General features: G+C 43.0%; 1 protein-coding gene across 1 annotated transcript in view; it reads left to right on the forward strand.

Annotated features, from left to right (window-relative positions):
• Positions 1-12,756, forward strand: part of PCSK2 (proprotein convertase subtilisin/kexin type 2) — a 107,568-nt gene that overhangs the window by 75,299 nt on the left and 19,513 nt on the right. The window contains exons 6-8 of the mRNA XM_037405791.1: positions 188-264; positions 6,817-6,905; positions 9,582-9,757. Coding sequence (XP_037261688.1) covers positions 188-264; positions 6,817-6,905; positions 9,582-9,757 — 342 coding nt within the window. The remainder of the gene's footprint in view (positions 1-187; positions 265-6,816; positions 6,906-9,581; positions 9,758-12,756) is intronic.

The raw sequence follows: 12,756 nt of genomic DNA on the forward strand, positions 1-12,756 counted from the left end.
TTCCCCAGGTGGCTGGTGTGGGAAGTGGCACAGCACAACAAGGACTGGTTTGTGTCCAGATGCATCGCACAGAATGAAGTGGACAAAGTTTGCTAATGATTCTCAGCTCCCCCCTTCAATTTGTGTTCCGCTTTGCCCTGCGTATCTGTTTTCCTGCTGACTTACTGAACAACTTTGTGTTTTGCAGAATGCCAAAGCCAGCTACGACTTCAGCAGTAATGACCCCTACCCCTACCCCCGCTATACAGACGACTGGTTTAACAGGTAATGGATTTTGATCAGCCTACTCTTTGCTTTGGTTTGCTAAAGAAATTGCAAGTATTTCCTGGTAGTTGTGGAATGCCTGTTTTCTACTAAATTCAGGGGTTGCCAGAACAGAAGCTGTAGTCTCACTACTGCTTGAAAATTAGAGGTTAATTATGACTTCATGGTTTTTAGGTAACCTCTAAACAGAACCGAACAAACATTTTATAAATGAAGTTGCTGCTTCAGAAGAGTATATATTTAGATTGTTTGAACACGTAATAGCCACATACCTTTTTCTGTCAGCTCTCCTAGGATGTGAGGGTAACCCAGATCTGTATAAACTGGTTTCCAGTCTATCATGTCTGAGGCAGTATCACTGCTAATTTTAAAGGGAGTAAGCTAGAGACAGGAAAAGGCTTTGGGGGGAAAAAAGTCTTTTCACCTGTTCATAGACTTAAGAGGGCAGAAAAGCAGCATGGTGTAGAATGACCAGTTTAAAAACAATTAAATCATATGTTAAGTTCTGGATTGTCTGTCTTTTCAACTTGATTTAAGGACAGTCTGCATGGGTGGCATTTCAGGGCTGATTCAGAGTTATTTCTAGCTGTTGGAGGAATTGAAGTCCATGTACTCTACTGGGAACCTGTTCCATTGTGTTTATAAACCTGGAACCAACAGTGCAGCTGTTCTTGTTGTGTTATTGCCCCTGAACACATCGTGATTGCCCACAGCCCACTCCTCCTTCAGTGTGTTCTGAACTTACCCAGTTTCAGCAGGAGAAGGGCTGATCCTCAAGGTATGGTTTAGATAAGAATGGCTCAGAACAAAAGGCTTCAGATTTTGGAAAGTGTGGCTTTTTTGCTTCCCTAAACTTATTTTTTCTTAAAATGGAAGATGTTTCAACAGCTCTTTAAAAAACATGTGTGCCCTGAGTTCTGCATCTGTCCCATGAAAAAGCCCTTTCTGTCAGGCTCCTAGCAAGATGCTAATGTGGGCAAGGGTGCAGAGTCCAAGGCACACCTATAAGGTGTGTTTATACCCGGTGATCTCTGCATCCAGCATCTCTGGCTCTGCAGCATACTCCTCAGGGTCTCAGGTTCTAGCTTGGATTTGCAAAAATGGTTTCAGGATATTTTCGATGAAATTTCCAAATGTATTCTGGATGTAAACATAACTGATGTTGCAAGCATTTACATGGCAGCACCACTGAGAATTTGAAAACTTCTAAATGTTTCAGGGCTCAGTCTTGGTGCTTATCAGAAAATATTTCAAGCCTATTTAATGTGGTTTTCATCTCTAATTTATGTATGGATGGTCTCAGAGTTTTGTATGAGGGTTTTGTTTTTATTTCTAAACAAATTAATTTCAGTTCTGTCAGAGTGACATAACAAAGAAGTGGAGCAGCTGTGCTTCCACCTCAGACACAGGCTTCCTGGAACGGATCAAACAGATTTAGGAGCTGTTATGTCTTCCTTTGTAGTCCTGCCATTTTTCAGCCGAAGCAAGATGCCAATGAGATTTCTCCTTCATTTCAGGAAAGGGCATCTGACACTTTTAAACTAGTATGAATCCAATTAGTGAATGGAAAGTTGGAGAAAGACTAGGGCTCTAATTTGTGAAGGTCTGCTGCCTTTCTCACTTTATTTATGCAAAGGATCTTTGTAGGAGAAAGGTATCACTTAGCTCTGGAGCAGCACGGAGGAAAATTAAATTTAGCTTTAGTGGGTAATGGTAGCTTCTGTCATTTTCAGTGTGGAACTTCATAAAACTAAGTGTTTTCTGCCAAGCCCCATTAACACTGATTGTGCTGCTATCAAGTATTTTATAGTGGGGCACAGTTTGCAGTCCTCACGTGTTCTGCAAGGTGGCCCTGGAGGCAGAATTACCTCCTGGAGTCTCATAAAATGGGCCTCACGCATCCTGGATGTGGCAAGGGTTATGGTCTCTGGCCCCAGGTGCCTCTGGCTAACTTCAGACACCCAAGTGAAGAATCCAGGGTGGAACAGCATGGTCACCGGTGACCCGATCTGTAATCATTGAGAACAACATGATTCAGGGTGGGTTTTTTCTATTTATTTTCTTGAGGGGATGGGGAGCTCAATTCAGGAGGAGGAAAACAATGCAGGATTTGCTTTGCAGGTTTCTTTCGTTATTCTTTCCCAAAAATTGGATATCTAGGAAGTATAGTATTCATTGTCATGAACCTTGAGATTTCTTTGGTGAGACAGGGAATTTTTTGCCTTGCAAGGTAAATCATGGGAGCAACACATTCAGTAAAGCAGCCCTTTCCTTCCTGCATGATTCAAGAAGGCTTTGCAAGATTTCATGTTTTCTCCAGGCTAAGATGCAAACCAACACACCATATCCAGCTGTTCAGGAGTAGTTGTGACTATGTTTTATTCTGTGCATTTCTTTGCTATGCTGTTAATCAAGCTGATGTGCTCATATATAAGCTATTGTCATAGCTTTTGACTCCTGGATTATTATTACTGGTAGGTTACAACTGTCTACCTGTGACACAGTCTGTCTATCCATATGTGTAGCCGCACAGGTGCGTCTGGGAAGAGAGTAGTTACACAGAAAAGCCATTCAGAGAAACCTGCAGTAAAGGCTCCGTTTTGCTCAGTTTGCAGTCAGTGTTATATCTCCCATCGAATTTTATGCATGCAGGAGAATCAGACTCAAAATAGGATAGCATAATATCCCTTTTTCCATAAAGAATACATTTCTATGTGAGCAATTCAAGTGATTTGTGGAACAAGAAGCAGAGGACTGTTCACCAAGGGGCTTTTGTGAGCTGCCAGCTGCATGTGCAAAGTGTCATTACACTTTAAGAAAAAAAAGGATAGGTTTTTGCATGGAGTATTTCATTAATTGCAGCTGCTATGCTTGTAAGCACAGATTCCCCTTCTACTTTGTGCTTTTTAAGGCTTCTGGAAGCACTTTGGCCTTTGCATCTAGCAGCTACTGGCCTATGAAACCAAGCGGGGTGGGTTTTGGAAGGGGAGAGTGTGGTGCCTTAGGCGGGGAATTGCAGTCCAGCAGTTTGGCTGCTGTTACAGGGAGAGGCACATAGATGACTGGGTAGCTGAGGGATTTATTCCCGTGGTTACCACACCGACTGCTTGACTGTGTTCAGACCCACAGCCTGGGGACCAAGCCAGGATAAGGGGACAGTGGGTGCAGTACTGGGCAGGGCTGTGTTTGAGCAGTGAAGGAACCTGAACCAAGCCCTGTTGCCAAAAGCAGAGGCAGCCCCACAGCACTCACAGTGGTTTTTAGGAACAACTTTGGATACCGCCTGTCATTTTTAACACGCACTTCCCCTGAACCACATCCAGTACCTTGGCATGCACCATGTTGTGCAGTGCAGAGGTACCCACAGGAGTCAGCAGTAGCTTGATGTGTCTGTACGGCCCCCTGATTTCTTGTTGTGAGCATGCAGAAGGAACGATTCAGGGCTTCCCATCCCAGAGCACTGCAATTGCAAATTTCTGCCATGATACAAATAGCCAATAATTATTTCTACTCCTGTAGCCTTTGTATTCTGTATATTCTTTCACTCAGATATGAGTTATCAGGGCAAAAATTATTCTCTGTCCTGGAACCCCATATTCTTCAGAGGTAGAAATGTCCTTTACCTATTCTGGATCCAGACAAAATATCACTGAGTCAAGGAAAGAGCTCCCCTCGGCTTCCAGACAGTGGTCATTAACAAGGCAAAAACACCTACTCTGCTCCTCCTCCTTTTTCAATCGATGCAATGGAAACAACAAAACAACATAATAATTGAGAATTTGTATAAACCGATTTAGCAGCTCTTTCTACCTGCAGTGTTACGGCACAAGTGTCAGGGAGAAGTCACGGCACTGCTGCTGGTTCTTGGCGTGTTCGGATGCAGGCAGAGTGGCACTCTCCCCAAAGCAGGGGAACGCTTTCACTTGTGCAAACACTCAAGTGCTCAGAAACTGACAATGTCATGTGAGTAAAAAGGGGATGTCGTTTGCCCCACAAAAGTGTCCCTCTGAGCTTTGCATGTTTGACTGCTGCCCAATGCAAGCAACTAAAGTGATCAAGATAGGCAGATTGTCCCAGCTATTGAGAGTGCAGCTCTACACAGCCCTCCCCTGCAGGCAGCTGAAGTTAGAAAGGATGGATCCTGTCCTTTGTTGTCTGCAGAAGCATTTCAAACCAGATGAAAAGGAACCTCGATGAAATCTGTGCCATCTTTGACTCTTCTAAAAAATACGTCAATAGAAGGGCATTAGAATAGCCTTGGCAGTGGGTTTTAGAAATAGAAATAGTTTCAAAGACAAAGCAAAGTGAAATTTTCATAACTAGTACAGATGTGTTATTTAAACCAGATGAAGGCAAAACTGTTTTTCAATTGAATCACCCTCTCCTACCTTAGTTTTTCATGAATGTTCATGTAAAATGTTTGCATTTATATAATGTTTATAGAACACTTTCTCTGCATGCTAATGTATGGTTTACCTTTGAAGTAATTTATTCATAGGTGAAAATAATTGTTTTCTATTCCTTTGTTATAAACACTGAAATAGTGGTGAAGGGGTGAACGCTGGAGAGAGAGAAGCTGTGATTTGTGCCCATGGCATGGGTCACTTCATAGAAACCACAATGGGTTTATCAATGATATATGAACAGCGGATAGGGCTAAATTGGAAAAGTCTGCTATTTGCCATTAATAATTCAACCAAATGCTTTTCCACTAACTCACATGTGATTTTTTTTGTCTCCAGTCAGCAGCACAGTATCTAAACCCTGAGCTGCAGGAACAGGTCTGCTTGCAGTCCCTATCATGCAGGCCAGTGCACTGGGGAGATGAGATGGGGAGAAGGACCCTTGACAAAATCTTCTCACCAGTAAGGTCCTAATACAGTTTTTCCCTCTGTGAGAGAAAGAGCTCACCTGGCAGTGTCACCAATTCTTTTGCACCCCAGCATCGGTCAAGACAATTTTTTAACAAAGCCATTTATTCTGCTCTGTGGCTTGCAGCTAGACCACAGGTGACTAGATAATGAATGCCTAGCAACGGTATATTTTTTTCACAGTTCCTTGAACAAGGGCATGAGGGAAAATCTGCTTGATTGTTGAAAGAAATTTCTCCAGCAGCTGAATAAGAATTCTGTATCACTGTCCTCTCTGCCCCATTTGTGAAAGGAACTCACATAAGATCTTCTCCCTTTCATGATTGAGACACTGTACATTCAAGGCCACTGATTTTCTTTCATGGAGCTGCTTTTAAAAATATATTCTTCCAACTACAGCAGGAAAAAGAATGTGTTGCTTCTCACCTCTTCATTAATGTTACACTCACCTTTGCCAGAGGTGCTTAAAAGGAGAGGGGGGGAAAAAAAAGATTAATAAAACAAAACAGTTCTGCTGCCTCCTGGGATGGTTGATCTGGTACTCCGTATAGCCTTTATAGCACAGCACTGCTAATTGCACGAGTCCTTAGGTTGCTGTAGGAGCAATGCAGTTTTAACTCAGAGTGGATTGATGTGAGCGGTAGGATGGATTCATATTAATTCAACATCTTAAACTTAAAAAAACTGACAGGTTTCACTGGTTTCACTGCTGCTGTGCTATTTTTTAAAAACTAGATTATATCGTCCATATTTATCTTCTCTGTGGTTTAATTTCTGTGGTGAATTAGGAGGAAGGGAAATGCAGTCTGCCTTCCTGCAGGACTGCCTCAGAGGCACTGCCAGTTACAGGGTCTCCGTTAAGAGCTGTAAAGCACTTCACAGATGCCAAGTGTTCTTGAAATGCCATGTGTCAACCTGAACCTGGACCCCTGTGTCAGAGCAGAGACATTTCCCACTTGAGCAGAAAGCAGTAACTCTGTGAGCTGACAGCTGGAGCGCCTTGCCAGCTCTCCTGGGAATTAGGCACTGGAGGAGAGCGACGCACATGCCCTTAGGTTTGGCCAGTTTTGGGCCTGGCTAGCCAGGCCACAGCTCCGCTGCTGAGGAGTGCAGCGACCATCATGGTCCTCCCCTCTGCTACTCCAGCTTGATATTGCACCCCCTCATTCCGTAGCATTTCTTTTGTGGGCAGGGATACGCTCCTTGCACGTGTTTGAACAGCAAAAAGGGGATCACGCTCTGTTCTGTGGGGTTCAAAATAACGGGTGTCACACTGTCAAGTCACAAACCCAAAGGAATTAATATTGATCTTATTTTACACTGTTTTGTCAATGGCCTGTTTCTGCTGACTAATAGCTGGTAACAAGGCAGAACCTGTTTGACAGACTTAAAAAGAAAAGGTCTGAATAACTTTACAACCGAATGCAGCATAAGTATGCACGTTAATCTCAGAGCAAGCATCCCTCATACTGCAGAGGGGAAGTTGATTATCTCCTGCTTTAGGAAGGAGTGAGCTCATCTGAGTATCCAAGGGCAGCATTCAACACTTGGCCATGGAACGGTTTTCCTCTGAAGCACTGGGAGCTGACTGCGAGGCGAAAACAAGACCATGGTGATCCACCTCCACTCAGCACGTGTATTAGCTGGGATTCACATGGTGTCTCTGTCTTCCCTTCTGCAGCCATGGGACAAGGTGTGCGGGAGAGGTGTCTGCTGCGGCCAACAACAACATCTGCGGCGTGGGAGTTGCGTACAACTCCAAGGTAGCAGGTACGGTAGCAGTTCAAGGTGTCAGTGGTCCTTAACACGCTGTGCCTCAGGCAGAGCTTTCCCAGCAGAGACAGGGAGCGTTGCCCAGGACCCAACTGCAGCTTGGCACTGGGCCATGTGTTTATTACTTTTCACAGCAGCTGGGGAGAGGAATTTCTCCATGGCTTTGCCTTTTCAATTGAGGGCCTTATAGAGCCTCTTTAATGACATTGCAAAGGAACAGCTCTGTTCCTTCTTATGCCAGCTCCTGTTTGTGTACTGATTTTCACTGCTGCTTCCCTGCGTAGCTGCAGTATCATTTGTGACAAATCTCATTTCGCAGGAGGTAAAATACAAATTCCTGCTTAGGAACTTAGGAACTATTTGAAAAGGCAAATCCTGTGCTGCTCTTATTCTTTAGGCTCTCACAGGGCAGGGCCTGCAGTGCTGTGAATCTCTGCAGTGGTTGGTTTTCTTTATTTTAACAAGTGATGCAGAGTGGTAGGAGCAGATGCACAGAATGAAATGGGTGGTGCCTAGGACCCAGCATTCATACTGCGGGTGTGTTGGGTATTTTTACTTCTAACTAGCTCTTGTCTGCACTGAGAGACTGAATACAGGCTTGGAGTGAGTTAGGCTCTTGAACAGCATGCATCGGTTTAGTTTAATCTGAAGAAATCTAGTTTTCCCACTGTAAGACTGTTTCATGATGAGAACTGAGGCACAGCGAACAGAGATAGATGCTTATAAATTTCATTTTCATTCCCAGTCCACACCAAAACACCAGTGTGGATGTATCCATTGCTTCCTGGGACTGGTTTACAGTGTGTGTGCATGAGCATCTCTGCTCTGCTTGGCCAGTCCCCGTTTCACCCCGGTGTCAGAAGAGTCTGGGGGAGGCTGCCTTTCACCTTGTCGCCTACGTGATGGAAGGCTGAATCTCCACTGTAGGAGGGCACCAAGCAATGTTGCTAAGCTGTTACCCCAAGAAGTATCACTGAGAGCTAGTAACTCAATCACTGAGAGCTAGTAACTCACTTACTAGCTTACTGCTAGTAAGGCAGGTCTAGTGCTTTTCCCCTTTCTTCAGTAATAGTAGCGTCCCCTTCAGGGATGGGACATTTTCCAAAACTTACATTCTGACAATAGCCACTTTTAGATGAATGTGAATTAAGTATGGGATTTTTACGGGACCTCATTTGTATTATTAGTACAACTTTATAACTTCAAGATAATTGCTTAAAAATCAAGAGGTGAAAGCCTCTTTTGCTGACCAACAGCCTACAAATCATTTTCTGTGCTTCTCCACTTCGTTCAAAATCCCCACAGATTTTTCAAAGTGCCAGCCTTTCCTGCCTGAGGACAGTACGCACCTGTAGCACCATCGTGTGGGCAGCGGGAACGTGGAAGTTGATTAGAGCTGAGAGTGCTGCTGGCATGGTTCAGGGTCTGTGGAAGGTGGAATTGGAAATTGGTAACGAAGGATCTGGGGCATCGTGTGTTTTGCTTCTTGTCTGTCTTTTTTGCCCTAGAGTCAAACCAGATGGCTTGGCTCCTCCTGTGGCTCCCCTGCCTCCCCAGGCTCAATAATTAATTCCGTGGTTTCAGTGCCGAACCTCATTTTAAAAGCATGTGAAAGCATTTCTTAAACTCATTGAGTTTGACTTCATAATTTCTAGCTTGAATTAGCAGATCAGGAATATCCAGATTTGGCCTGGTTTCTAGTCGAGGTTTATACCACTTGCTCCAGCCTCGCATTTGGCACATGGATTTTGTATTTAATATAGTAAAAGCACTGGCTTCTAAATCGGGGTCCTCGCTGCCATTCACAGCGGTAGTGATTTCTGTGTCCTAAAACTGTTGGGAAAAACTGAACTGCAACTTAAGGCTACCAATGAGAGTTGGAATGTACCCCTGGTTACTCAGGTCTCATCCAAAGGCCACCAAGAGGTTGTCTGTCGGTGAAACTGCCCTGTGTGGGGGGCATGGTGGATGTAACAGCTTGTGCTGTTTTGGTCTTGGTCACACTCTCTGGCTTGCTTAGGGCCAACACTGAGGGTTTATGAAGTTGGCTTGTGCGAGGATTGTATCATTAGGACTCTGACTTGATTTTTACTGCTGTATGGGTTAAAGGAAGCAGGTTTTAGTTAGCTTTGGCCATGTTTTGCTATTACATCTGCATGTTGACACAATTATATTTTTCCAGGAAATCATTGTGTAGTGTGTTTCCCCTCTCTGATTAAATTCTAGAGAAGAACCAAAATAAACAGGAAAATGACTTGAAAAATGAAGGGTCGGTGCATCACTGAGTATAAATTAGAGATGGGGAGGCCTTAATCCTTTCCCTAGTTGTTACAAAATACTATTGTAAATAATATTGCTTCAACACTATGAAATGCTGAGATTGCTGAATACTACTGTTTTTAAAGTGTTTTCAAATAGATGGAAAACGCAATGTAGTTAGCTAACTATAAAGCACTCTCTCTTTCTGGGCATTGCTGTAGCTGGTGTTTAAGTGCTGGCATCCTGCCGGCCAAGCACACCCTGGTGAAATGTGAATGGCGAGTGCGGAATTACTGAGTGGGTGAAACTGCCAGAGAAGTAAAATACCTGTAACTGTGGGACTTCTCCAGGTGCTGAGATTTCATTTTGTGCTGGGTAATGTATAATTCACGTTCATGTTGATTAAATCGGCAGGTATTCGAATGCTCGACCAGCCATTTATGACAGACATTATTGAGGCTTCCTCTATCAGTCATATGCCTCAAGTCATAGATATATATAGTGCCAGCTGGGGACCAACTGATAATGGGAAGACGGTGGATGGACCTAGAGAGCTAACGCTGCAAGCGATGGCAGATGGTGTGAACAAGGTAAGACTCTTATTAAATAATCTGGTTATTGGGGCAGAAAGACATGTACACGCTCACGCTGAAACCAATGACTTGGGAATGTGCGATCCTCCCATAGATGTTGCAGAACGCTATGCAGTTGTGTAAACTATCCCAGATTTCAGCGTATTCCAAGGTCCGTTGATGTTCTTGCAATATTGCGGCATTGCCTTTACTGTATAGTCTTGGCATACTGTGCTGTCTTACATGAAACTGTGTTTATCTCTAGTCAGCTTACATATGCTTTTCTGTGCCCTCACAGTCAAAATGGAAAAGCTTGATCCTGTAAATATGCCCCAAGTTGAAACATGCCAGTGGTACTACCAACATCACATTGGTTTGGTGTGCTAGCAATTTAATTATAGTTTTGGATTTGTAGTGTTTTTCAGGTCACTCATATATGGTCATTATTATAGCTGTGATTGGACCACAGCTGTTCAGGTATCCATGGAGTAATGTTACTCCACAGCAGCAGGAGCCTCCGTGTTTATTCCCACCTTTCCACCTCCTTGTAGGAACAGTCTATGGTCTCTCAGTATCATCCTGGAACTGGTTAAACTTGCACTCTGTTAGAAGGTCGGGTAAAATGTGTGCCACAACTCAAAAAGAAGACGAGTAAGTTCAAACAAACAAACTCCATCTCTTCAGTGTCATGCAGCCAGGACAACCACAGCTGCTCCTGGTGCTGTGGGGAATGAGCCTCTTCCCCTTGGTAGTTCGTAGATAGGTTTCCACAATGAAAAGACCTGAAATTCCCCAGATTGTCTGGGGTAGTTTTGTGTGGGAGCTCTGCAATTACTCATTTTTCCATCCAAATTATTTCTTCCTCTTACTTATGCCAGTTTCTCCCACTCTTCATCACCACCTCACAGTGAGAAGCACATTCAATTTACCATGTTTTGTGACTTGGTAATTAAATCCACTGCTGTGGTAGGTAGCGGAGCATCTAAATCTTTCCTAAATCCTAAGCCTCAAAAGTTTTGCCTGTAACAGGTGAATTATAGTCATCTTCATGCTCTTGCCAATAAAATTGGCAGTGTACTTCAATAACTCAGGAAGACTCATAAGAAATTTCTCCCAAGTCTGCTCAGTTTTGTAGTATAAAATTTACAAACCTCTGGCAAGCTCGAAGTCCCTCTGAAGTCATCTTACACAAGCTGGTGTTTCTTCTCATCACTTTCATTTGTCTTTTCCGTAAGGATCCCCTTAAATACTCCTGTCTTGGGGAGAATCTTTCTTAGGTATGTGACATGGCTGGTATATTTTTTGCAACGCCTTGATGTCTTATACTTAGTGGACACTTGGTCTTCCTTCCACTAACAGCAGACATAAACTCTGAATATAGAAAAATTCCCACATAATTTTTGTGTTATTCTCCTCCCATGCAGAACTTGTCTATAAGTAACAGAAAAAGGCACTAATAACCCTGGCAGAGGAATGCAAACTAATAGATAGAGATATTTTACCCCTACAGAGAAGCAGATTTTAAATTTTAGTCGTGTTTGGGGTTTTTTTGCAATTTGGTATTTAAGATGTCTTTGCATTACCTTGTTATTTTATCACCATATGCTTTAGTTTGTGGAGTTAACCTCTTTGAATGTTAAGTATAGGAGTAGGGATTTTAATTTCTGTTTTACTGTCTAGCCATAGTCCCATACTTGGGAGTGTTGGGCACATTGCTTTTTTAATGTCTTCCTCTCAGAAGTGTTTGTAATTCTTTTTAAGAAATAATTTGCAATATTAAGATCAGAAGGGCCCCTGAGATCTCTCGGGTTGAATGCTTGCGAAGGAGGGGGAATGGTGACGGTGAGCTACGCTCTGGGAAGGATTGCTCTTGTACCTTATCAGAAAACATAAAATTAACAGGAGAGTCTGCATTAGGAAACCAGTTCTATCTAACAGCCATTGCAGAATTAAGAGCAGAAGGAATGGTGGTGGATTCTACCTAAGAAAGATACTGTTGTCCAGGGACAATTACACTTGTCTAATTCTTCCTAATGGCAGTGTCCCAGCTATCTCCTGGCAATACAAGCCCAAGAGACTGCTCCGCCCCAAATAATTCCCTTTGCATTGTGATCATAGCTTTAGCTACCCTTGTTTTGATTATTACATTTCCTTTCATAGAATGGGTTTTTTTTGGTTATAGTTTGTTCTGATCTCTTTTTGTGGAGGGCCGGATTTTCCAAAGATATTTCAAGATGTCAGTGGGTGCTGGGCACTCTCCGTGGTGCTTGAAAAACCCACTGCAGACATTCCTGCATGTAAAGGAAGCCTAAATGGCCTTTGATGTAATACCCTTTTACCTAGTCTAGGTCTATATGTGCATCAAATTCTCATTGACTGAACAAATGTCAATCTAATTTATGATAATTTTTCAGGATAAAATCCTCCCTTATGAAATATAAATGTATCTTCTATAAACTGAGAGACAAATAAATGTAGGAATTTTCTTTCTCAGTCTAGAGCTGATTCTCACCAGAGGGATGGTTCACAAATTCATGATGAAGCTGAAATATTGGCAGGGAAGAAGCAACATGCTGAGAATAAAAACGTGTTATTAAACTAAGGGCAACACTTTCAAATGTCCTAGAAGGAAATGTAACATCTCTTGTACAGAGCAAGATTAATATCCTTACTTCTAATGCAGTAATCTAAAAATAAATAAGGGGGAGTGACACAGAATTCTTACAGGCAATATGCAGTTAACCAAGTTGACAAACACAGGTAATATTTACCTTGTTGCCAGCACACCTGCGAACCTGACTCAAGGAGAAACTCACTGTTTCATCCTTCCCCAATCTCTGTTCCACTGTTACGCCCTTTACAAGTCCTCCTTCCAGAGCTGCTGGGATGCCAGGGGTAGCTCATCACCTGGTAATGGTAAGATGATGAAAACTGCAGAAACTGAGATTGATGTGTCTGGTTTTATAGCTTGAAGCAGTGCAGCCATAACCAGGTGGGCTAAGGCTGACACATCTTAG

This window comes from Falco rusticolus, chromosome 12, assembly GCF_015220075.1.
Source record: "Falco rusticolus isolate bFalRus1 chromosome 12, bFalRus1.pri, whole genome shotgun sequence".
Taxonomy (NCBI): Eukaryota; Metazoa; Chordata; class Aves; order Falconiformes; family Falconidae; genus Falco; species Falco rusticolus.